We start from the raw sequence: 27,519 nt of genomic DNA, 5'->3' as shown, positions 1-27,519 counted from the left end.
TCTCCCAATTACATTGTAACGTAAATCTCAAAGGACATTTGAAAAGTCTACACAGCTCCTGCACCCACTGCCAAAACACGACCACCTCTAATGGAACGTGGCAGCTTTCTAAACTAATATTCACACGCAGGGACAGGGATGCTAAGCGCGGCCTTATCCCACACTGAAGAGCGGATGCTAATTAAAAGCCCACACTGAATCGGGAAATGACCACTCAGACAACTTTAGACACTGTCTGGAGTTTTGTTTTCCTATTTCCAAACATGTTCAGCTGCCCAAACTTCCAGGATTACACAACTGAGAGAAAGTTAGAGCAGGAGTCCTCACACCTTTGTATGTGGTGATGCCCCTCTTCTGGAATAGCTTCCTCTCCTCTTCAGTCTCCCTACCCCACCCCTTCCTCAAACCCCAAGACAAAAAGAATTTCAAGTGAGGAGTCACATACTCTTTGAGGCCACCTTAAAGTTCCCCAGACAGATTTCACCAATCCTCTGATCGTGACCACTACACCCCGCTTATATGCACCATTCTCGTACTTTCAGTACTGTTTGTGGGCCTGTCCACCACCCCACTAGGCTGTAAATGTCACTAAGAAAGGGCCCTGCCTCATAATCACAGACCTTGGCACCTGGTTGGAGATAAACAGAACTCAGGTGAATGGATCTCAAGGCCACCCTTCACATCTCAGAATGACCACCATCTCTCAATAGTTTACAGAAGCCTTAATGGCGACTCTAATGGGGATATAGAAGATGTTCTTCCGGTGGTGTAGGTACCAAGAAACTTCTGGTTTCTTTGCCCATTGCTCTTTTGCCTTTGCCAACTTTTATGTGTCTCAGAAGTCTTTGAGAAAGCACCTTTTTAAAAAGGCCTTCAAAACAGCAGAGGTATCCAAGGTACATTTGTTCTTCCTGTAATCATTTGGCTATTTCTGGAACTGTTTTTACTTTGGTTAGCAAAACCTAGACTTGATACAGGCTGAGATGCAAAAAAAATAACTGTCATAATAGTAGTAATGGCTTTGAAATATCTCATCTAAGCCAACTTTCTCATACCTCTTAAGAATTGCCAACCCCTTCAAATATTGGCAGTTCCATTTATTCAGGTCTTCCGATACATAAAATTTGCTGACTTTTCCCCCCTTGAGTTGTTGCAGATATATGAAAACCTTATAAAAGCTTTTTTTTTTTTTTTTTTTTGGCTAGAAATGAAACTTCTCTGCCTGTGAAAATTATAGGGGCATTTTAAAATTACCATATGTTTTAGATCAGAAGGTAAAAACAGTACAGCAGCCCATGAAAGCTTACAATTAACTCATTAAAATACAGTTCAAGCCCCCAAGTTCCCCTACTCTTGTAGGCAGTGGTCCCATTTAACATTTAAATATCCTGTGTCAGTAAGTTTACCATTTTTAGTGTTCATTTACATGTACAATGTAAACATACATAGGTACCACATTTAAATATTTAGCCCCAAATGTTATTTTAAACTTAATTTTTCCACAGAGCTATTTGATTTTTTAAAAATAAGACAAAACTTCCCCCAAATCCTTAATCACACTTCAGTGTACATTAGAGAATGTATAATGTGTGGCTGCTTTGCACACCCACATGCCCACTACCTCCCCCTTTCTAACACCGCACACCACACAAGTATAATAAACCATGTTAATATTTCATACCACTGTGAAATATGCTGGAGTATCAATTCAACATCTGCTGTCTTTAGGGTCCGGGAGTCCCACAGAGACACTTTCAATTTGTAATTGAGTTCTATGCTGAATTAATCAGCAGTTTATCTTTTTTACTAAAATAACGTCTTCACCACTAAACCAGATTTACATTAACAATTTATGCCAAATTACCTGCCAAGGCAAAACTTATAAGATTCTAAGCTACCATCCAGCAACACCCAGTCCTATATTTCATTTCTTATATTTCTCTAACCTATACACAAGAAAAGTAGAAATCCATTGTTCAAGAGCTTGCAAGTCTCTACCCACAGATGACCTCCTGGATTTGAGACACAGAGCCTCACTTCTGACAGTGAAATTCAAGCAGCCGGGGTGGAGGGTGTGGGTTCCCATCTTCTCCTGAAAGCCATCGCTCAATGATTTTATGATTCAAACTTTTTACAAAATAAGATTTCTAGAATGGAATGAAATCAGTAAGTAATAAAAGAGCTTCTCTTATTTCTTTTCCCAAGGAGCTATGACATTCCAAATCTTGGCTTGGCTTGAGTAACAAAAAAGACAACCTACATAAAGGAAGCATTTTTTAGTACCTTAAATTATGTCCCTGAGTCCCAAGTTAGCAAAGGCAATTCAATTTGATATGAGATAAAGAAGTCTATTTTTCTCTTTGATATCATGATGCCGAATATATCAGCAATAACATCTTCCTTTTAATTCCACCTGTATAGTTGGAAGTCACCAAACATTTATTTCTATCCAGCATTATCCCTAGCTCTTACCTCTCTCTGATTCAAGAGTCTCTGGTCACAAAGAAGTTACATTCTGTCAGCTGGATCCTTGCCACAGGTGCAGCAAGCAACATACTTTGTGAAATATTTCTCCTATATAGTATATTTTCCCCTACCTTTCAGTTATAGTAAATATGTAAAGCAAAAACATCTCAAATGGAACACCTGCTCCAAAGAAATGCATCATAAATAATCACCTATCTACTACCGAGTAAAATAATCCCTTGTTTTCAAGCTACTTTGCCCATAGCTGTTTAAGGAATTTCCACCGTCATACAGAATGGTCTCTTTCAATACTACCTCTGAATTACAGCACCAAGTGTATGCATTCAGCTGGTACCCAATTAGCACCTGCTCATTGATTACATATTAATGATTATATAAGAAAATGAAATTCAGTATATACACAGCAGGGCAGAAGACCTGGAAAAATTTTTGCACAGAAATATTTTTGGTGGAAAAATCAACAGCGAGTTTTCAGAGTCAATAACTATGGCAGCATACCATTTGCAGTGTTCTCATTACTCTTCAAAGAATTCCAAATGGAGAACTTCAAATTTTACAGAGGGTCAATTCCCTTAGATTTGTTGATTCTTGAATTCCAGAGGCCTGGCCCCAAGTGGCCATTTCTAAGTCAAGGAAGAGAAGGAATCCAAAGGGAGAGAAGCAATTATGTACCTGTGACATTCCAAACTCTGTATGGTAGGGAGCAAAGTCCTGCTCTTGAATCATCATGTGAAACAGCAGAGAAAACTTGCATCTGCCTTACAAAACACCACAAAATGAAAATGTGAGCAAGAAGATCCAAGGGAGTAAACTTAACTCAAGAAGTCCTTTTCTGCTTCTCCAAAGCTGGCCCACCAGTGGGTTCAAATTCAGGAGAACAAACTCACTCTTTCAAAAGGGGACAACTCAAAACATCTGATGCTGGTGAGAAGCTTTAAACCATCAACAGTGTCTTATTATCTATTCTAAAGGTTGAATGGTAATTCTCCAAATCACTCACTGAACCGTAAGGCCAACTTCAGTATCTGTTCATTTCTAAAATTAAGTCTTTAACTCCACTGGAAATCACTACCAGGAATAATTCTATACAGGGCCCCAGGGATTATATCTTTGGGTTCTGACACCTCTAAAACCTTTTTATTTTAATTTATTTATTTATTTATTTATGGCTGTGTTGGGTCTTCCGTTTCTGTGCATGGGCCTTCTCTAGTTGTGGCAAGCAGGGGCCACTCTTCATCGCAGTGCACAGGCCTCTCACTATCGCGGCCTCTGTTGTTGCGGAGCACAGGCTCCAGACGCGCAGGCTCAGTAATTGTGGCTCACGGGCCCAGTTGCTCCGCGGCATGTGGGATCTTCCCAGACCAGGGCTCGAACCCATGTCCCCTGCATTGGCAGGCAGATTCACAACCACTGTGCCACCAGGGAAGCCCTAAAAACTTTTTTTAACGTTAAATACAACGAGAGAAAATTACTGGGGAATAATTAATACATTTTTGATCTAACAAAAAAGACACACTTTACTATGTCTAATGTTTCAGGTCTTAAGGAAAACCAATAAGCAGGAATTAGGACCAAAAGCAAATGACAGAAACAGCCTCAGGGAGAGCCTCTTAAAGGGACCTTCCAATAGTTAAACACACAACCATCCCAATTACTGCCCAAACCCAGTGCATAAAGAAGTGTGTCAAATGTTTCAATAGTTACATTTAAACATTTCTGTAGTTGCATTAGTTCTTAACCAATAAGGAATCCATCAGTTAAGACAATGAGACACCAACTCACACCCACCAGGTTGGCTATAATCAAAAAGCCAAATGATAAATGTTGGCAAGGGTGTGCAGAGACTAAAATCTTTATACACTACTAGTGACCCAGCCACTTTGTAAACCGGTCTGGCAGTTCCTCAAAAAGTTAAACATAGAGAGTTACCAAATGACTCAGCAATTCTACTTCTAGGTATATATATACCCAAGAGAAATGACAATATATGTCCACACAAAAACCTGTACACAAATGTTCACAGCAGCACTATTCATAATGGTCAAAAAGTGAAAACAATCCAAATGTCCATTAACTAATGAATGGGTAAATAAAATGTGATAAATTCATACAATGGAATACTATTCAACCATAAAAAATGAAGTATCAATACATGCTACAAGGACGAAATATTACGAAAATACTGTAAATTAAAGAAGCCAGTCACAACATATTGTATGATTCCTATTGTATGAAATGTCCAGAACATGCATATCTGTAGAGACAGAAAGTAGATGAGCTGTTACCTAGGGCTGGGAGGGCTGAGGGGAAATGGGGAGTGACTGCTAATGGATATGGCATTTCTTTTGAGGGGGATGAAAATGGTCTAAAATGGATTATGGTGATAGCTGCACAGCTCTGTGAATATACTAAAAACCACAGAATTACACACTTAAAGTAAGTGAGCTGTATGCATGTAAATGATATCTCAATGAAGCTGTTATTAAAATAATAAGGCATCCAACATTTTTAGAACAGAGGACCTAAAAAAAAGTCAAAACATCTAGTGACATGTCACCCATCAATCAAAGAATTCACATTCTGATAGTAATTTTTTTAAAGCTAGAGATCACAAGAAACAAAAATGTCAGCATAGATTCTTAGGAACATTTCATAAGAATTAATTTTGGCTTTAAGTATATATATATTTTCCCAGATATACAAGATACCTAAACAGATGTAGTACCAGACAAACATAACCTTAAAATCTACAACTCTGGAAAAGCGAGTCAAGTTCAGCTTATCAAGCTGACACCTATTAAACTGCTACAAGAAAAACAGTCTTAAGCACCATCAATATCAATACAGACAGGAAAATCACTGTGTATGATAGCTATCGAGGGCAAGATTTTGTCTTGTTGTTTTGTTTTTAATTTTGCATTTACTTAAAACTCTGTTTGATGCTAGCAGGGTTCAAGTCACACAGGAAGGTGCTCGGCTAAACACTGATCATCCTCCTTGATCTCCATTGTCTGCTGTGTGGGTTCCACCAGCAAACCTCCCAGCGAGTGGTCACCTTCCTATGGAGTCATTAAACCTCTGAATGTCAGCTGGTGGGATTAGCCAGCAGCTTCCACACCTGAGCCCCCGTGGCAGGGACAGAGGCATTTGGATCAAGATCACTAATGAATACAGAATTCATATGCCGCTTGTCAGGGCTCCTGAGCTGAGTCGCACAGATGCAACCTAAATAAGACGGAGGACAGAACAATTGTTGACGAAGATTAAAAAGTTTTGGCAGTTGGGGTAAAAAGAACACCTCATTATTCAAATATGATAGTCTTGCTTATTTATTTATTTTTGGTTCAAGTTACTCATGATTTGCCTCAAATGGACAAATGCCATTCACCAATATTTAAAGGCTTATTGGTCTCATTACTAAATTGAAGAAGGCTATGCCATCTGAACATTAGCTATATAGAGAAAAACAGCTCCCCTGTAAATATCTGAAAACTCTGAGGGAAAAAACAACCTCAGGATATTTGCGGGGAGGACAATTAAAAGATGAAAATAAATTCTGATGAACTCAAAGAGAAGAAGAAAAAAAACCTTCCATAGCCAAATGACTTACTTATATTTCCCAATATCTCTGTATTTCTAACTTTGCATCTTTCCATCCCTGGGTTCCTTCCAGTCACTGAGCTCACCCAAGAGGTTTATACACCTCCTCTGACATTCGTCTGGCTTCGTGCCATCTTCATAAGACCTCATCAGAGGAAAGGAATAGCCCAAGCAGCCCACACCTCTGCTCACCTGGAATAAGATGTCTTCCCCACTCTGTTGTCAAAGAACTAGAGGCCTAGCAAAGAGGCAGAAGAGCAGGGTGATCGATCACATCGGAGGGCCAGACTGACGAGGGTTCAAACCATGATCCCATCACTGCCCGGCTGTGGGACCTCGGGTAAGATATGTGACCTCCCTACACCCTATGTTTCTTCTCAACAAAACAGGGATAACAAAGTACAGACCCCACACGATTGTTGAAAAGTAAATAAGATGATGCAGACAAAGCTGTTAGAAAAGAGCTTGGCACAGCATAAGCACTCAAAAAGCATCAGCTATTATGACTGCTGTGTTTTCAATACCTTCTCCCCATAACAAAAAGGCAAATATTTCCATAGCCTGTGCTATGTGTTAAACAGGCTTCTTCTACTGTCATGACCACTAGCTAGGCCTGTCTCTGATTTTAAGCTTTCAGATAAGAAAGAAGAATCATACCTAGGACTTCCCTGGTGGCGCAATGGTTAAGAAGCCTCCTGCCAATGCAGTGGACGTGGGTTCGAGCCCTGGTCCAGGAAGATCCCACATGCCGCGGAGCAACTAAGCCTGCGCGCCACAACTACTGAGCCCACGAACCCAGAGCCCGTGCTCCGCAACAGGAGAAGCCACCACAATGAGAAGGCCGCGCACCGCAACGAAGGGTAGCCCCTGCTCGCCGCAACTAGAGAAAGCCTGCGTGCAGCAACGAAGACCCAACGCAGCCAAAAATAAATAAATAAAATATAAAATTTTAAAAAAATCATATCTATATCATCAAGCCTGACACAAGTACAAATAATCATGTTAGTCGTTGCTATGTGATGTTTGTATCCTACTACTGGATTACTAAAAAATAGAAGCAGCTGCCATATTTTAGAGCCAATTTTGTGTGAGCCATCATATGAAGTGCTTTACAGACCACATATAATCCTGACAGCAACCCACAGGCAGGTCTCTGGATCCCCGTCTTCTGGGTGAACAGTGCCGGGCCGTGGCTTGCCCACGGTCGTGCCATGCGTACAGTGGAAACTCACTCACAGCCCAATCCTCTAGCTCCTAAGCTCCTGTGTGCCCTTTTCCATCTGACCACATTGAACTCATGCTCTATGCTTCCCCTTGGGACCAGTCTATGTGCCAAACTGAATAGACTCTTTTTTTTTAATCAAAATAATGCAGATCTCTTACACTACTGTCCATCTGCATGGCACAAATAAATCTGAAACTTCAGTGTCTTTCTACTGTTAGACTTAAACAAACAAAAAACTACAGTCACTTCTAAAATTTGCTATAGAATACCATATTGGTATCAACTCTTTCGTTATATAAAGTGGATCTATAGCTGCCTGAAATGACAGATTAATTCTGTTTCCTCCATAGCTACGTGTTTGGCATCACGTTTGTGAGGTAAACACAAGCCTTTAGGGCGATAGCTGCTCACATCTTTAGCAATAAGGGCTTCTCTAGAGGCCAGCACTTGCCAAGTGATGAAATATGACTCCATAAATCAGACAGCTGAAGTGGCACTTGTATACGTCACCATCTATCTTTACAGCTTCTCTCTAAAGGGTATAGGGTAAGAGCTCATCCCTCGGTATTGTGACCAGAAAAAGGACCATCACAGTTGGCACTGACTAAGCATGTGCTACTTAAAACTGAAGACACACTAAGACTGGGGGGAAAAAAAGATCCTGCTGGTGTTAGCACGCCTCAGGCAGTGGTAGAAGCTTCAGCAACTCATCTTCAAAAGGCAAAGAGCCAGAGCTCTAGAAACCTGCAAAAATTGGCTAAGCCTGCAGTCTTCATTTCTTTAAGTTGAGCATCTTCAAAGTCTAGAATTCTAACTGTAGGGCACAGCAGCTGCCACTGCAGATCTGATCCTCTCAGCTTTTGGCAGCTCTCAACTTGAGATTCTAGCAAAAGAATTTTTCAAGTTGCTATTATTGCCTGTCATGGATTTATAAATATTGTGCAGTATCTGCTGTGGCATGGCTCTCATGGGACGCCGAAGCATGCCAAATGCGTAACAGAATGAAAAACAGTTTCTATTCTTCAAATAAATGCTAATTTTTTTTAACTGTGCTCACATGATGTGTTTGTTGACCAACTTCAATAGTACAGAATATGTATCAGAGAGGGGAAAAAAGCTGATTGTCTTTTCCAGCAGCATTCAGCTGCTACTTTCATTAAGCTTGTTTAATTAGATTCCAGATGCTAATTTGCAAGTCGATACCAGAGGGTGCAGGACAGTTTGCCTTTGAATCATCTCCCTGTGATGTAAGGGTCCTGCCGCACACCGCTACCCTTCAGCAGCCCTCGCACGCTTTCTGACAATTAGTGCAAAGAGGGGACAGTACTGATCTTGACAGACTAAATATTAATCTTCTACCCATTTTTATGAATTATAATCTTCAAGAGTTTATAAATTTCTCACTGGGCCAAATGGAAACATTCCTTCTTACAAAGAAACAGCATGGAAGGAAAACTAACCTAAGCTATCAGATTCATTTCCTTAACCCTCCCCACCCTAAAATAAAAGTTTTTATTTCAGCAATTTTCAAGATACATACTTGCACGAAGCTAACACCATATTTCCAGGTACAATGGTCAAATTCCTCATACTTAACTGGAAAATGGACTCAGAAGGCCACAGTGTGTTTATCACTAATTTCCTGTCCAGCTAGCCTGTGGATAATAACTAGGATAAGGGGCTTAGTTCTTATGCCAGCCTTAGCAATAGGAAAAAAAAAAATTCTAGGGGAATGGCTCCACACAATTCATCATCACCAAAAAACCCTCTAATACAACTGACCCCTTGTCATTAGGTCAACTCACACATTTTAAAATCCACTATTCTGCTAATACATACGTACAGTGTCCAAATAAGCACCTTTGCTGATAAAAACAAAGCATGAGATTTATCAGCAGTAATACAATTTTTTAATGCCTTCATTTTTATCAATCTGAGTACTATGAACACTAAAGGTGAATACTAAACAGTTATCAAACTGTTTCAAAGGAAGGTAAATTCTGGGACCAACTAAGAAAGGTTGCTTCTGACACCTTTTTATCCACTCATTCAACAAATACTGGCTGACTACCTACAATGCACCATTTTAGGTGTGACGAAATAGAAACGAATAAGCACAGTTCCTGCCCTCAGAGAACTTCCAGGCTAACAGCAAGGAGAAAAACAAGAAAATGAGCATCCCAAGACTGGGACAGGCAGTGTTAGGGCCACAACTGGATGAGAATTTTAAAAGATTTTTAATGGGCCTTAAACTCACACAGTTAGCTGGCAGTTTCTCTGAAAACTTGAGTCAGAGCTTTTACCTGAAGCAAATCACTGGTTCAGATGACTTCAAAAGGCAGAAGCCCATCTTAGGCATTTATGAATCCCAGCTAGGTTTCACTGTTCTGCTTTTTGGCCTGTAATTTCCCAATGAGCATCTGCCCTTTGGACCATCTTCATTTCGGCCGTGTACTCAATGGGGCGTTTGCTTTGTTGACTCTGGCCCAATACTGTGTATTATTTGAGAAATGTACTAGTTATCTTCTTCTGTTATCTCAAAAAAAAAAAAAAAAAAAAAAAAAGTTCAGCACTTTCCAGATGGGAAGAAGAGAAAGTCCCCTCCATTTCCCAGGTGGTTTTTGATGACTCAGATTTTGCTTTAGCTCTGGGTTATCCTGTCTCAACTCTACAAACATGTACTGAACATCAGGAGATGAAGAGGAGAGATGATTTCATGGTCCCTGCCCTCAAGGGTCTCCCCTCTCTCGGCAAGTAGCAGAGATGCCCCTGAAAACAGCCATAAAACAATGGGACAGGTGTGTACAATGCAGTACGGGAACACAAATAAATGAGGAAGCAGGTGAGAGCATTGCTGGCAGGCACCGGCAGCGAGCAGGATTCGACAGCAAGCAAGTACACACTGTATTCAAAGAACAGCAAGCAGGCGAGAAGGGCTGAAGTGGAGCAGGAATGCAGACCTATGTTTCCTAAAGTTTAATATTCATACCCCTGGGCTTACATGATGGTGATACATGAATACATTTTTTATTTATATTAATAGTATGTACTCATTTTCATGTCTTGGGGGGGAAAATAACCATCACATCAAACCCAGGATTTCATAGATACAAACTGTATTTTAAAAATAAATTTAAATTAAATAGGTGAACTAGAGTGGCTGTAGGAAAGAGAGGAAAGGGAACTGACTGGAAAGTTGAACTTCTGCAGTGAAGGAAATGTTCTGTCTTGATCTGACTGACGGTTACTTGGGTAATTACAAATGCCAAAATCTATCGCACTATACACTTCAGATCTGTGCATTTTATTTTATGTAAATGATAACTCAATTTATAAAACAGTGAGCTGATGTAAAAGAACATTTTCAAGAAAAATAACAGTAGAGGTGGCATCCAGACATGGCAGAATCCTTAAATGTAGTGTGCAAATGACAAGTTCAAGACTAGCCCTGTCCAACAGAAATATGTGAACCACATATGTAGTTTTAAATTCTCTAGTAGCCACGTATAAAAAAGTAAAAATAGGTGAAAAAATTTAATAACATTTTTATTTAACCCAATATACTTAAAATAGTATTGTTTCAACATGTAACCGTATTACTAATGAGATACATTTTTAAATCTTTTGTACCCCGTCTCTGAAATCTGGGATGTGTTTTCTACTTGCAGCACCTCTCAATTCAGACTAGCTACACTCAAGTGCTCAACAGCTACATGTGGTTGGTGGCTACCATACCAGGCTGTGCAGCCGAAGACAATGAGAAAACATTAAAGGTTTTTAAGGAGGCAGGGACTTTCATTCCATAAATACTACAGTCTAGGCCCAGCACTGTCCAAGGCACAGGTTTGCAGTTTAAAAAAAAAAGAAAAAGAAAAAAGACTATGGGCTTTTCCTAATTTATTTGTTCTAACAATAAAGCCAAGACTTTGTTTCGTGAGTCTGGCCTAAAAATCACTGTTTGGCAAACGATTTGTAATTATGATAGCCTGAAACTTCCCCTCCCCATGCAATTCTCTATGAAGTGAGCAGCAGTTACTGTCCTGGCAATCCATGCAAGACCTGAGAGGCAGAAATGTTCTCCTGGGTTTGTTTGAGACACGTCCAGAACCCTTTCCCCTACTGAAGGGAAATAAGCAGACTCAGTCATCGAACCCTTCAGTCTCAAAATAGGCAAGAAAGAAAAGTTATGGAGGGCTTCTTGCCACAGAAAGACAAAAAGCCTCCCTGGAAAGAAGAAAAATAGAGTTTGGAAATTTGAAACCAAACGTTTCCATGAGCTCTATGCAAATGCAGAGCCAGAAATGACACCCTGGCTGAATTCTCTTTTACAGCAAAGTCACTAACACAGGGTTCTCTCAACTTTCCTAAGCAGTCTCGGCCTTCCACTGAAACCACATCACTTAATCTTCACCAGAAGAAAGCAGGGTGGCCAGCAGTTAGTTGCTTGGTCTTCACAATAATTTTAGTATCTATTAATATCCCTTTAGATTTTTAAAAGTATTACCTTTGCCTTCTATTTACTTTTAAACTCACTTCACTGGAGAAGTACTACCTTCTCCTTAATAAAGTGACTTTTGTGGACTGTCAGTCTGTGTCAAGTGTTAATAAGTTCAGTGAATAAAAACCACTCACCTGAAATTGTAAATTTAATTAACAATCTGAAATGGGAATTTAGTCCACCTGTTTCAAGGTCTCTCAGCTAACACAAAACAATAAGTGGTCTGAACTGTAGATAAAACTGATCTAAGGAACACAACTCTTCAGACTGATAATATCAGAAATTTTACTGAAGGGATGATTCACATTCCCCTTTGCTTCCCTAAAAAATCAGCAATATTAAATTCATGGCCTTTGAATCATTTCAAATCCAAACTGTAAATAATATAAAATTACTTTAGCAGTGTTAAAATCACTTTTAATATACCTCATGCTTTCAACTTTTTATGCAATTCTCATTTTTCTTTAACATATGGAAGTCCCAATCAATTGGAAACAGACACAGCTTTCAAGAAAATTTGAAAAGATTAATGTGGGTTAAAGGAGGGCCTGACGCTACTGAGGTGATTTTCTAAGTGAAAATCACCAGCGTCTTTCTCTCTATACCTGCATTACTTCTAATGGATTTGTGGAGCATTAGGAAATTCCTCTCCTTTCGTTCGAAAGCTGGGAGATCGTTTTTAATGTTTCTTTTTAAGTGACCTAGTATATCTTATTTTTCCTCTGTACTTAAGAACCCCAAACAGAAAATAATGCTGATATGGGGATAAATGTTCACACTGAGAAATGAGGAGAATTCTAATCTCATTTACAGCTGATACGTGGACCTGTTTACTATTCTTAATTGGAGCAAGACCATTGTTTCTAGTACAAAACACCTAGCTAAATTCTATCTTTAGTCACACGTTTTAATTCCTGCAGATAATTCAAGAAAGGGGAGAAAACTAGCCATCAGTGACCAAGTCCCTTACATGTGCTATCCTCAAATACCAAGGGTGTAGTGGCTTCTGGCAGGAGACCCCTGTCCTGGCTGAGCAGCATCCACGACCCTACATTCTCTGCTCTCCTGGCACTTGGCCCAAACCTGAAGATCAGAGAGCTTCAGGGCTCCAATGACACTTGATGCTCTAATGACCATGAGCTAGAGAAGAACAAAAATTGTTAACATGCAATCTTTTCCAAAGATGATTAGGCATAAAGCATTGTCAAAAAGTAATTCCCAGAAACACCCGCTGGTATCTACACAAAACACTACTGCAAAAGCAGGAAGAGCAGAAACCTACATATTAAGGAATAGGGTAAACCACTCATAAACAGCCTAATAACTGTTGAAAACAAGTTGATACTACCCATGAAAAAATTAACATCTATCAAAAAAACAAGGGCAGATGATGAGGGCTGCCTTCAGGACGTAATGTGCCTACACGCTAGTTCAGCAGCAAGGATAAAGCACAGTGGAGGAATAACATGGTACCATAAAGTATCCAAGCATACTGAACACTCCTTTCAAAGCGACAATGAAAGACCTGTGGCTTGTTCTTGGAGATTTTGGGGTCTAGGGGGTTGCTTAATGGAGGTACATCTATCATTAAAGCAGACACAGGTGGAATGTCATTCAGAAGATACCACCCTCCCCACTACCAAAGAAAATATAATAAAAGAATCTCTTATAAATATATGTGAGACACCAGATACATACATCATGCTCTGATAATAGGCCACTACACACATGGTATTGTCCCCATCTTCTGCCAAATGCAGAACAACCTATAGGGATTTTTCAAACTGCCCGCATTTTCAGGCCAGGTCTGTGTGACATGCAAAGACATACATAGTTTCTCTATTCTTAGTGAAAAAACAAAAAACCTGTCATTTTGAGATATTGTGATAACGCAAAAGAAAACATGCTACATTGCAGCAGCATTTACAGCCAAGCAGATTCCCAGACAGCCCAAAGGCCAGAGCAGAAAGCTGAACAGTGCAGGCTCCTCAAGCCTGAGGGAGGGCATAGCAAGGCCACTCCAAAATGAAGCTTTCCCAAGTAACCAGTCTTCTCAGCAAACACAGTACCTGTGCCAAAGAGCATTCCAACTAACAGCAGTTCAAACTTTGGAGGGATCAGCAATCAATTTGTAAATGTCCAACATACAACTAGAAAGATAATGTGAAAGAGAATAAAACTGTAGGAACTTACATACCTCCATATCTGGCCTAAATTTATCTTCAAACACGGCCATTGCTGCTAAGGAGCCAGAACCTGTAGGAAAAAAGATGCATTTTTAGCATATTTACCAACTCCCAGCTTCTCCATCTCAAGTTTACCTCGGGGCAGCAAAAATGGCAAAACACACCCAATGTCACATTCACGTACAGTGTAAATATTAATACTATAGGGCCGGGCTTCCCTGGTGGTGCAGTGGTTGAGAGTCCGCCTGCCGATGCAGGGGACACGGGTTCGTGCCCTGGTCTGGGAGGATCCCGCATGCTGCGGAGTGGCTGGGCCCGTGAGCCATGGACGCTGAGCCTGTGCGTCCGGGGCCTGTGCTCCGCAATGGGAGGGGCCACAGCAGTGAGAGGCCTGCGTACCGCAAAAAAAAAAAAAAAAAAAAAAATACTATAGGGCCACAAAAACCAGGTAAACACTGCTCTTCAAAAACCTGGAGTCACACTTACCACTATCTCGGGTAAACCTGCAACTGGCCCTACTTCTACTATTGACAGGAGTAACTGCATATTATTCACAATAAAATCCTGAAGCATGAAAATGAGGTTATGGATAATTTGTATTTGTTCAAAAAGTGAATGCCACATAATTTCATATATCCTGTGCTGTGACTTGTGCTCCAAAGCTGTGCCTTGGCAGGCTGCTGGGTATAGCGCTAAATACCAAGCCAGTTAGAAAGAATAGATTGTTTTAATGAGCTGGCCCTGGTAGAGTCACCTTGACACACGGGGAAGAAACTACAGCACCAGCAATGGTAATAGAACTGTGAGCTACGGCCACCAGGTTATTCCAGCTACAACTGTAAAACACTTTATTATGTGGCATTTATTTGGAGCTATTATTTTTAGTTCGTACATTGAGGAGTAACAGCTGAGTAGACAAAATGACAAAGAAACAAAAATTTATTATCACAATAGCAAATGGCTGAAAGGTTATGCTGCATAGATATTAACAGACAGCAAATTTCTCCCTACAAAAGTAGGATGTAAAGGCATTACAAATAAGTGTGGGCTCCCTTTGAATGGATATAAAAGGCAGCTCAGAACTATGAAAATTTAAACTTGCTTTGTTCAGAAACCAGAGAATCTTTAGAAAACCATCATCTTGTCTTTACAGGGTCCTGGCAATATTTTAGGATACTCTACTTTTGGAGAGAGGATAGAGTTGCCCACAATTTTTTACTCCAATTAGAAGATTTTTTTGGCATTTATTACTTTTTAACTTGTTTTGCATAACACTATCTATTTAGCTGGGTCACAGAGAAAACCATATTTTCTATTTAAAATGATTTGTGTACATCGCTTGACCACCTCAATGGTTTAGCAAAGGAAAAAGGCAGCGATTAAACAGTTTCAAATGAGGTGTCCTGCTGATTTTATCAAGTCTGCTGAATGTATAATGAAAAAGGAGAAGCTGACAGCATCGCTGCATTGAGAAAATACAGACTACCTTATCTGAACCATTTAAGGAGGTCCAATTATAGATCAAATTTAAAGGGGAGAAACAGCAGATTTACAGACACAAATCAGTGAACATGGTAATCCCAATGAATATGACAGATACTCCTGTTAGGGAATATTGCTGTGGTTGAGGATCATTACCTTCACAGCACCGGATACATCACATCTAAAGCAGTGGGAAGCTACGAGCGTAGACGGCATTACGGGCAATGACTATTCATTTAAGCTTTGGGAGCAAAAGGCAACCCCATTTTCCCCTCTCACAATTTTTTCTCCACAAAAAAAAAAAAAAAAAAAGGGAACCTAAAGAGATATTAAAAGTCCTTTAGAAAGGAAACAGAAATTAAACAGATATAAAACTAGTGTACCCAAATAAAACTAGATATATATACACAAATTCACCAAAATCAAACCTTGGAATTTCATAGTTTATGTGTCCTGGAAAATCTGGAAATAGAGTCAGAGTTCACCAATGTTTTGTGACTTACACATTTACTCTGAGTTTCAGGGATCAAGGGGGGAAAGTAACCTGTTTTAAGGCATTGGTGAGAACCAGTCTCAGACTTCGTAGTAAAAAACGAGCTGGTTTTGTATGGAAAACAAAGGACAACTGTCACGAAGAAACAAGAAAATTGCAAATAAGGAAACCTCAGGAAAAAAAATACTTCTTTTCCAACCTGGTCCAAGAATACCTCTGCAAAGAGCCCAAGGGTAAACGCACCAGAGGCCAGAAATACACATTAGAAAAGGACAGGGGAAGGACGGCTACTTACCTAAGAGCTAATAATTTTGTGGAAAACTGTAATCAATTACTGTAAAAGGGGAAACACAACTTACCTTAAAGACATCTTTCCCTAAAGACTACTAGCCTGTATTTTCTCCTGGGCCATCCTTTCTTTGTCAGTTTCACAGTAAATTAATTTTACTCTAATTTTTCCCGGGCACATATATTTCCTTCTACTTAGCTTCACCTAATACTTTAAGAAATGAAAAATATTTCCCTCCTAATATAATAATTCTTCCTTTATCAAAAGCTTTTTTTCATGAGAAACAACACCGCAGAAAAAATTTCCGTAAGTGGAAGTACATGCTAAATCTAAATCCTTAGAACAAAAAGTGTCTATCAATGTAGTGATGCTTCTCATCACAGTGATTTTTTTTTTTTTTAGAGTGGAAGGTGTAGGAGAGGTAAACATAGAAAGGACACAGGGATCCCTATTACACTGTATTTCTGCTTCCCCATTTACATCACAACCCCCCAAAACACACACACCAACTTACACACACACACACACACACGCAGGTGTACACATGGCACGTGCACAGAGTTGAGAAGTTTTCAGGAAAACAGGAGCTTGCTAAACTGCCTGATTCTGCTTCCCCTGAGATCAAAGATAAGCGGATTCCAAATAAACTTGAAAAGGGGAAATTCAACATTAAAAACAATTTCTAAATCACTTGCAAATTAGCTCCTGCTCCTAGCATTTTTAGGAAAGGAGGACTTTGGCGCCCCCTTTTCAGAAGTCCACAGAAGTGCTAGGAAATGGAGTGCAATTGACTTTGTCAACAGGTTTCTAGGAAACTCTGAATGTGTGTCTGCTGCTTAGAAAAGAGAAGACAGAATTTCAAATATGACTGCAAACGCCCAAAATGGCAAGAGAACGACATGCAAATCCTCACATAATTTCAAGGCAAGGCAACCGGGGGAAGGAACAAGGAGTTTGCCATTAAAAAGAAAAAAGATGGTAAACTCAATGAGACAGGTCTTTTTAAATAATTTCAATTCAAGTTTCCCAGATTTTTATTTCAATGCCACTTAAAACTACATATAATAAATCATCAAATTCCATCGTAATACAGCAGCCATTTGACTCACAAAATGTTTAAATATTATATCCCATTTTCCCCATAAACCATAATAATGCCCACAGACATTCCATTATTTCAGCATCAACCTATTAACCTGGCACTCTCATACCCAAAACCAAGGCAAAAATCCTCTGCAGGATTTACCCTGATTTTTTATTCCAAAAACAAGGCCACCTTAGAAAATCAGTCAGAACGGCCTGGTTTCCCACTAAGGAATAAACAAACAGAAAAGCCAGGGGACAGTGTACCGGGTATAGGGGCCTCTGCTTTAGACCGTGGGCGTGTCAGGTGAAGGAAATGGATGTCAGAGGGAATATGCTTTCCACAAATGCAGGATGAGCTCTAAGAGCAAGGGGTATGAGACCTGCCCTCAATCTCTCTCACAGTAGAGAGGAGGAAGCCAAGAGGGAAGAACAGGAGCATTCTGTCTGAGCACCCACCGTGGGCCACACAGCGTATGGTGTCATTTGGGCATCCTCACAGCACCCCAGGGAAGTGATAAAGCTTCTTGTCTAGGATTACAGGACTAACAAGCACAGGGCAGGATTCCTGTCTCAGGTGTGACCCTATGCCACTCTCTCAAACAGAAAGTTCTACAGGCCACAACATAGTTCAGAGCAAACATGCATGACTTTCCACAACCAGGTCTCTGGCTCGCTCAGCCCCTCCTCCTCCCCAATGTACACACACACTTGACACTCTACCAACACTAAACTGACAAGAATTTCCTAAATGCCCAGACCATTTCAAGCCTATCCCACCTTGGCACGTGCTATTCCCTCTGCCCCCTTGACAGTCCACAGAACTCCGAGGCACGCATCCAACCCCAACTGCGAGATGACTTCCTCCTAGAAGCCTTCCTTGACCACCACACCCCCATCAGAGTTTATCACTCTCATCTCTGCCAACTGTCCATCCCTTCACAGCTGCATCCGCCATACCTAGCAGTCTCTGGCACACAGTGAGCACTAAATAGAATTTGCTACATTAGGCTGGGCTGGTTTGAGTACAACTGTTCAAATGGGGGAGCTGGGGAAACGGAGCTGGCCCTGAAGGAGTGACGACAGCAATAAATGCCTTGATAAAGTGTAAAAGAACATTTATTACCTAATTTATCATACCGGGATGAATATAAGACAAACTCAAATGTAAAGCAAGTCCATTTTCAAAAGAAAAGAAGGCTTTAAACCCACAAAACCATGTCCTATTATACGTCCTAGTCTGGCCTGAACTCTGTGATATCACAGGAATGAAACGCCCTCCTTGGATTTCTGCATTTTTCTACCAAAGCTCTGTCTCATCAGTAGTTTCCAGGTAGCTGCTCCTTAGCAACCTCCACCAAGTCTGCCTTTTTCAGCCCACCCACAGTTACTGGAAGCCAGCTTCCAGAACAAAGCTCTTCAAAACAGAAATACGAGGTACAAGTCAGTGACCAGCATTTAGAGAGGGTGTGCACGACACTGTGACGGCTACCTAGTTACCCACTGACTTGCCTCTGCACCCACTGTCCTTCCCCAAGCTCGCCCACGCCATCCACACACACCCACCTGCTCAACCACCAACTCCCAAACCGCCCAGCACGCAGGCTGTGGGGAGAGACAGGGATGGGGGGAAGGGTACGCAACTTAGCCCTCTTTCATCCACGGGGGACAGAAACTGCTCTGCAACCCCCTGATCCACTGCAGCCACCTGGGTGGGCACCGCCTTACCCTGGCTGTCCAGGTTTGATGCTTATTAAAAGAATTCAACAGACGCCCCTGTGAGTCCCAGAAAGCACAGTCTTGCTCTCCATCTCTGAATGCCAGGGCCTGACTCACCCGCAGACCTTTAAGATGACTCCACGGGGCGCCCACACTGCGCACCTCCAGAAGAGGGCTCAGGCATAAATGCCACAAGGGTCACATCTCCAGCCATGCTTTTTTTTTTTTTTTAAATATGTTGGGGGTAGGAGTTTATTAGTTTATTTATTTATTTTTGCTGTATTGGGTCTTCATTTCTGTGCGAGGGCTTTCTCTAGTTGCGGCAAGCGGGGGCCACTCTTCATCGCGGTGCGCGGGCCTCTCACTATCGCGGCCTCTCGTTGCGGAGCACAGGCTCCAGACGCACAGGCTCAGTAGTTGTGACCAGCCATGCTTTTAAAATGAAGTATCTGTCTTATTAATAATAGGTGACTGGCTTTAAAAAAAAAAAAAAAAAAGACTAACACCTGTAAACAATGTAAAATATAAGCCCTGAAACTCAGAGAAATATGTGCAACACACAGGGCATTAATAAGTAAAAAGAGCTCACAGATAAATAACATCAATACACCAAGAGAGAAGAGGACACAGCAGTTTACAGAAAAGAAAAAGAGCAGAGGCCTATACACATTTAGAGACACTGTTCAAGTTCACTAGTAAGAAATATAAATTGAAACTAAATAGCCATTTTTTGGCTTTTAGATTAGCAAAAATTAAAAAGAATAATACCCAGTGCTGACAAAGATGTAGTAAAAAGGGCAATCTAACATTCCTGTAGAAGCACAAATGGATAGAACTTTTCTAACGCACAATTTACAAACATCAATCAGAAAGCATAAAGCTATACATACCCACCAAACCCGCAATTCTGCTAGAAACATATTCTAAAGAAATAAATGGATAAGTACCCAAATGACATTATGATCGCTGTTTAGATTAGAAAAAAGCAAAAATAACAACAGCAACAGTATCAAAAACTGGAGGTAAATGTAAAGGTCCAATACCAACAATCAGGAGATAGGGAAAATAAACAAATACTATATACATGGTGATTAAACATAATATTTTTTGGCAATGTCCATGATATAATATTTACTGAGGGAAAAACATGTTCCCAAGCAAAATTAACAGATATGTTTATATAATACATATTATACACACCTGGAAGAAAATTTTTTTAAATTATGCTCATTTCTGGGTGGTGCTATATTGTTTTGTTTACTTGTGTTTTCTTATTTTTTTTCAAGGACAATGCATTACTTACAATTTTTTAAGATATACACTTGGAGAAAATAAGAATTCAACTTTGTTAAGGGATTAAAAAAAAAAAAAAGCCAAAAGACCAAGACCTTGCCAGCTGTCACAGTCTTGCTGTGTAACAGCAGCAGCAGGCAGCTTAGTCCTGAAATCTGTACACAGGGGCCTGAAGGTCAACCCACGCATGCGTCAACAGTCCCAAGGAACAACAGCAGTCAATCATCCCAAATAAACACACCATGTCTCTCTACCACAGTCCTTAGGAGGGCTTCCTTAGGACAGGCACCAAAATTTTTAAAAAAGAGATAAAATCATCTTAACAATGAAGTCCTTTGAGCATATCAGCGCCAAGCCAGATCTCACTTATCCAGAAGTATACTATGTGGCAAACAAACTACTAAACAGACCACAACAGACACAGTCCACGTGGTGTTTTATGAAATTTCAAAGCAGTCACGTGAGTTTTGTCTGCTCCTCAGACATGGCAGGTAAGTGCAGTCCCATTTCACAGGAGGGAAGACTGATTTCTGGAGATAAGGAACTTGCCCAGATCACATAGCTAGTGATTAGAAAATCTGGGAATGTGAGCCCCGATCATCCTAAATTTAAAGTGTCCAACACTGCTTCTGTTCCATGTGCTGCCTCTTAAATTACAAAGCCAAATGCTTGAAATTAAGATTAGCATGGAAGCAGCTCTATTTTCTTAACTCTCCACCCCCAAAAGCATGCTTTCTAACTTACTTTTTGCTCAGATTACAGCAGAATGATTTCCACACATCTGGATACAGTTAATTTGTGTTGTTTTGCTTGGAAATTCAAATGAGACTGGGATTTCAGTTAAATGTTTTAAATGATTAAACAGATGCCATTCACTAGCAATGCCACTCAAGTATCTAAGCATTTATTTTTAAATAGCCCCATTCAAAAAAAAAATAAAACAGTGAAATTAGTCTCCATTTTCTAAACCCTCTGAGAGTGTTTCTGATTTTAGTTTATCAGCATTAGTATTAGTAGTTCAATTTGAATCCTAACTTTTTCTGAGAGAACAATCCAACTCAGGACAAAATTTGAAATGTATCAAGAAAATTTTACTAAGATATTGCTTTTACTTGCTCTATATATTTAAAAAAATACCCCCATTAATATGGCTTAAGGATAGTGGGACTTTTTTAAAAACATGAAACGTGTTAATTTTTATACATGTCAGGGTTCACTCAAGTATGAAATCAAACTTGGCAATTCTAGAACCTATTTTATCAGACATGCTGAAGAAACTATAAAAGACAAATAATTTTCTAAAACATGCTGCTCTAAGTCAGGCTCTAGGAAGGATCTGAAAGCCAGCAGGTAGAAATCTGCTTTTTCTAATAAGGTCTAGGTTCACAAATTCTCACAATGAGGAAGGGAAAATATTTACCCTTAGGACCTTATCGGTCCCAGACCCTAATTCATGTGGTGCAGGTATTTCCTCATTTTACAGACACGGAAACTGAGGCTCAGCTGATTTAAAGGCAATAAGGGGAGCCAAGATTCAAATCTAGGTCTTGTTGGGGCTTCCCTGGTGGTGCAGTGATTGAGAATCCACCTGCCGATGCAGGGGACATGGGTTCGTGCCCTGGTCCGGGAAGATCCCACATGCCGCAGAGTGGCTGGGCCCCTGGGCCATGGCCGCTGAACCTGTGCGTCCGGAGCCTGTGCTCCGCAATGGGAGAGCCCACAACAGTGAGAGGCCCGTGTACCGCAAAAAAAAAAAAAAAAACAAAAACAAACAAAACAAATCTAGGTCTTGTGGCTCTTTAGCCCATGCACCTTTCAGAAGGGCAACTCTCCACTCATCCTTTCAAACCAACCATCCCAGGTGCCCACTGGGCGGCAGGCTCTGGAACACGGATGCAAAAGATGTGGCACAGCTCTGAGCTTCCTGCCTGTTTTCCCACAGCACACCATTGAGGCCCTCCCAGCCCTGCATGACTGCCAAGCTGCTCCAGGCGGCACCACCACAGCAAGCACAAGGTGAATGGTGCCCCAGAAACTACAGGACAGCAGCCCTACTGCCCTGACCGCCTCCCCGCACAAAGGGGAAGATGATAGAATGCGTCTCCCTCATAGGTCGGCTGAGACCTGAATGAGATGGCACATGTAAAACAGAATGCCTGGCACATAGTAAGAGCTCAATAAAAGTTAGCTGTTACAAATACTCTAACACAAGGTCCCCGCCCTCCAGGGGCTCTTTTATACAATCATTCTCAACAAGTCTCAGGGTTGGCAACTTTAACAGAAATGCAGATCTTTAAAATTTCTTCTCTCAAAGTCATGAAGCTCTGAAAGGCAGCAGGAAATGGATTTCTAACTGCTTTTCCCCCAAATCAATTCAACCAGATCTTTTCAGGAAAAGAGCTGCTCCTTCTGCTAAGAAGTGGTCCATTTTAAGCACCCAAGGAAGGACCTGTTTGCCACCGTGGCCTGCCAAGGTGTACGACGTATGCAGCGATAAGAGTAACACCAAGAACTTTCTCATCCATCAGTGTCAGCTGTCCCTGACAGCGTGCTTACTCACACTTGCTCATTGTTAGTCAACTGGCCACTCATCCTGGACAAAATTTGATGCTCTCCACAGACCCATGGATGGGGATCATTTTTCACTCTGTTTCTGTCTACAAGGTCTGGTCTCCTGGTATTGGTGCCTGCTCTGGAAGCCAATACTGCCAATGTGTGAAGAGCTGATTCATGAAAATAAAACAATGTTGGTGTCGGGGGACCACATTCAGCCACTAGAGAGCAGTGGAACTCCTCTCAGAGCTTGGGAAAACCCAGACACTGACTTGAAATGGTTTAAATGTATGCATGCATTTCACTGTAAGTCTTGGCCAAAAGCTTCGAGGAGAGGCAGGCCAAGCAATCAGACAAACTTGCATGGGTTGCTGAAATCCAGATTTGTCCTTTGTCAGCATAAGCCGTTTAATTTGATGTTTTCACTCCTGAGTAAGCACTGAGTATTACATTTAAACCCCTCGTGAGGGGAAAGAATGCTTCCTTTTCATCAGCAAATGTACCTCAATGTCATTTTATCCCCAATGAAAAAAAAAATATATATATATATATATTCCATTTAATATGCTAAGAAATAGATTTTAAAGCATCCAACAACATTTCATTCAGAAACTGATTTCTCAAAAACTGCAGTTCCTTTTCTAAATGTAATGTAGTCAAAAAGGAGTTAAATTTTACTCTACGTAAATAATGTAAAACACCACTCGAAGGGAACAGGGATTTTTCTTATAATTGCAACTGCAATGTCTCATTGACGTGACAGGTTATAAACACTTATTCTTAAGAAAAGACTAACATTTGGGGCATTCAGGCCTAAAAAGTGAAAGGCTGTGTTTTATTAATGTATTTTAATGAAATGCCACAAGGTATGAGGACAGAAAACTGTTCTCCTTCAAACAGAGGAGTCACCTAACCCTATGTGTAAAGGATAAGACAGAGGATGAAAATTACCTTAAAATTACCTCTCCTAATCATCGGGCTCCCACAATCATCAGGCCCCACCAGGAAACAAGCTCTCACTCAGCACTGCAGAGCACAGGGCACACACTTCTCTCTCCCGCTGCAGGGGTTCGAGGCAGTTAGAGCTGACAGGTCTTTCAAAGGCACCCTTTACTCTGGCCCGCATTTCAAAATACCTTCCCAAACTGCAAGTTAAGCCCTTTGCAGGCCTTTTCCTAGTTTTCCTGTCCCTTAGAACCCTCTAGGACAAAGGACCACAGAGTTTAATAATTTATAAAAACACACTTAGTCTTAATTGTAAGTAAAGATTTACCTTGTCCATAGAGCCTTGTGCAAACAATAATAAATCCTATTTACTGGAAAAATGTGCAAAACACTGTTACATATATTTTTTCACTTTATTCATCTGTGGACTAGATGGTATTATCTCCACTTTATAGATGCAAAAAAACAAAACAAAAAAAACTAAGATCAGAGGGATAAAGGAACCTAACCAAAAACACACAGCTAGTAATGGCAGATCTGGTTGCCAACAAATCCCTAGTTACATGACCTCCACACGAAAAGTCTTCTGATGTATAAAATGACTTTCCACTTGGTCTGTCCAACAAGAAAGTAAAAGATCATCAAGCACTAGGTCACGAGAATGTAAAGGCACTTTTTGTAGTAGGGCCAATTCTGAAACAAGAGCAGGTAAAGATGAACTAATTAACCCCACTCTCTCTGAAATGGGGTTTAAAAAGCAAAGGACTTAAAACTGTGAGCACTGCATTTAAGTTCTGAAATGTACTCCTAGCAAGGGCTTTTATTTGGTTATAGGCTAAGGACTGAACTCAAATCAGAAAAGACTTCATGGTGAAACGTCAGAGCAGAAAAAAACAGGAGGAAGAGCACCCTAACATTAGTTCAATATCTCACTATTTTACCTACAAGAGACATTTAATATTTTCTACACAGAATCAAGAACAAAGTCTACTCTAATTAGAACAGATAAAGAACCAGCAAGGACTGGCTCTATTACATTCCCTGAAACAACATGATGAATTGCAGAAGTAAATATTTTCTCATCTCCTAACATAATGGCACCATCTATTGGCTTAGTACCACCATTGCAACAACCAGGAATCCAGATGCATAACCCAACTTTCATGGGCTTTTGGTTCCCAGCTGCTTAATTCCTGGCATTCCATAGTGGTACAAATTTTAAGATATAAAATCCATGCATCGCACATTTTAAATCTTCTGAAATTCATCTTATATATATTAATCAAAGCAGGAAAAACTGCAAGAAAAATCTCAGTACACAGAACTGCACACAGAGAATGTGTTAGCACTAAAATTATCAAAACACCATGCATCAAACATCAATGATGTTCTACACACAAAGATTTTTACATGTGGTTATCTCACTTAATCCTCACACATTACCCATGGAACAGATCCTCTAACCCCCACTTTCCTGAAGGAGAAATCAACACTCACAGCCAAACAACTAATAAATGTTGGACTTAGATCTGAACCCAGTATGACTACAAAGACCAGCTCTTTTCACTATCCCACCCTACTTCAGAAAATTAAAAACGACTCCAGAGCAACATATGCAGGGGAAAAGTACACAGTGCTTTACAGAGCGTGTTCACACACGTGACATGGCAGCATCCCAATAACCCAGTGACCTTCAAGTCAAAAAAAATCAGCTTCTTTTTAGAAATGAGGGGTTTGAGGTTCAGAGAGGTTAGGTGATGACTAGCTCTGGTCAATCAGGGCTGTGACTGAAGCCAGGATTTCCATCTCTTTCTCTAGCATTCTAGGCTCTGGATGGTCACTGGCTGTACAGACAAAGCTCCCACCAGGATGCGGTTCCCACCAGCGCATAGTCCTTGACCCACAGAGAGCAGGGGACAAGACTCGCTCCAGTCCTGATGGAGACCCATGCTTACAGAATGCCTGCACAGTCACCCGGCCCACACTAGTCAGGAAAAAGAATTTCCAGCTCAGGAAAAAGGATTTTCAGCAACACTAGAGCTACAAGGTCATGTGCCCTCTGAGAAGGCTTCTACGTGGGCCTATAAACTAAATACAGTGCTGCTGAGTTCACATCTGATTTCAGAATTGAAAATGAATGTGGAAGAAATATTTGCCATCTTATAGTACACTGATTTGATACAGCACAGGACAATTTTTCAAATCGAGTCATGTGGAGATAACAAAATGTCTGCACAAAGGTTGCACTTTAGTGTAAAAATATGGAGAAATGGCAGGTCTGAATTCCCTACTGATGTTCCTAAGTTCCAACTTAATTCTAAGACTCTTCTTTGCCCACAAGGTGAGACATCTGGTATGTTTACTACTCTGTCCCGAATCTTTTTAATTGCTAGGGGGCTCTGTAAACTGGGACTTAAGAGGTACATTCCAGTAATTAGGAAATTGTATAACCAGTTTATCTAGAGATAGAATTTTACCTGGACGGCCCTGGCAGTGACCCAAAGTCTTCCCTAATGGTGCATATCAATGTTTATTCCTTAAGTTAGTATTCCTAAATTGTCCAAGGGCCTCATTTCCAGGAATGTCGTGCTTTAAATTTCATTCATATTAATTCTCTATGTGAATAAGTGGGCAAAATAAAAATTTTATATATGTTGCCAATGCAGCTACAAGGAACATTGCCAAACTAACGGCAAAAGATGGTCCCCGAGCTTCTCCTGACAGTACTTCAGTTTGCTTAATAAAGAAAAGCTGGCAAGTTAAAAGAATAAGCTAATTAATCTGAGAATTAAAAGAACCCATATTTTGTCTATTAAAAAAAAACCATAACCCTTTTCCCTTTCTTAATAAAGAAAAGTCAAAAATCTTGCCTGGTTTTCCACAATCACACTAATCAATCACCTGCAGTCTCTTACAAATTATTTTCTTAAAAAATAAATAATTAAATGAAACCTAAGGGGTCCTTTCTTCTTTTTTGAGAATGGACCAAAACACATTTGGTCTGGACCACATGCCACACACTACTCACAGCAATAACAAAGCCCAGGGGGAAAAGTCACAGAGACCAGGGTTCTCATGCCAGATCATGCACCTCCAGGCTGTGTGACCTCAGCATACCTCTCTGAGCCTCAATTTCCTCACCCCCAAGACAGGGATGATAGTACCCACTTCACAGCGGTGCAAAGAATAAATCAGTCAAGTGTCTCACAACAGCTGCTGGCGCTGCAGCTGGCAAGCTGCTGGACGAACGCTGCTATCGTTATGGCCAACACCCCGTTCACAAAAAAGGTTTTAGGACAGAAACTGTCCGAGGGCCACACCACGAGGAGTTTGATATACTCTTCTCTTAAGCAAACCCTCGGGGAGGCAAGCCCTCAGCGAAGAGGCTCCTGGACCCTGCACTCAAGGAGCTGTGCCAGCATGTTAGAGATGCGCAAGACAAGACAGGTGTCTTCTATTCGATGTAAATTAAGAGTAGCCTTCAGGCGCCTGGCTAGTCGCCAATACAGGCCCATGGGTAGACAAAATGTAGACACCCTTGTCTTACAGGTAATTTGTAGCTTCCAGCTCTTACTGTCAAATCACTCAGGAAAAAGAAAAGATTCATTACAAAGTTGTATTTTTATTTCTCATAATAAAAAACTCCTACTTTCACTAAAACATGAG

At 40.6% G+C, this 27,519-nt stretch overlaps 1 protein-coding gene across 1 annotated transcript in view; it reads right to left on the bottom strand.

The window, feature by feature from the left end:
• Positions 1–27,519, bottom strand: part of PSMB7 (proteasome 20S subunit beta 7) — a 57,774-nt gene that overhangs the window by 14,501 nt on the left and 15,754 nt on the right. The window contains exon 6 of the mRNA XM_060100770.1: positions 14,008–14,066. Coding sequence (XP_059956753.1) covers positions 14,008–14,066 — 59 coding nt within the window. The remainder of the gene's footprint in view (positions 1–14,007; positions 14,067–27,519) is intronic.

This window comes from Mesoplodon densirostris, chromosome 6 (assembly GCF_025265405.1).
Source record: "Mesoplodon densirostris isolate mMesDen1 chromosome 6, mMesDen1 primary haplotype, whole genome shotgun sequence".
Classification (NCBI taxonomy): domain Eukaryota; kingdom Metazoa; phylum Chordata; class Mammalia; order Artiodactyla; family Ziphiidae; genus Mesoplodon; species Mesoplodon densirostris.
This window is presented reverse-complemented; position numbering and strand designations above follow the sequence as displayed.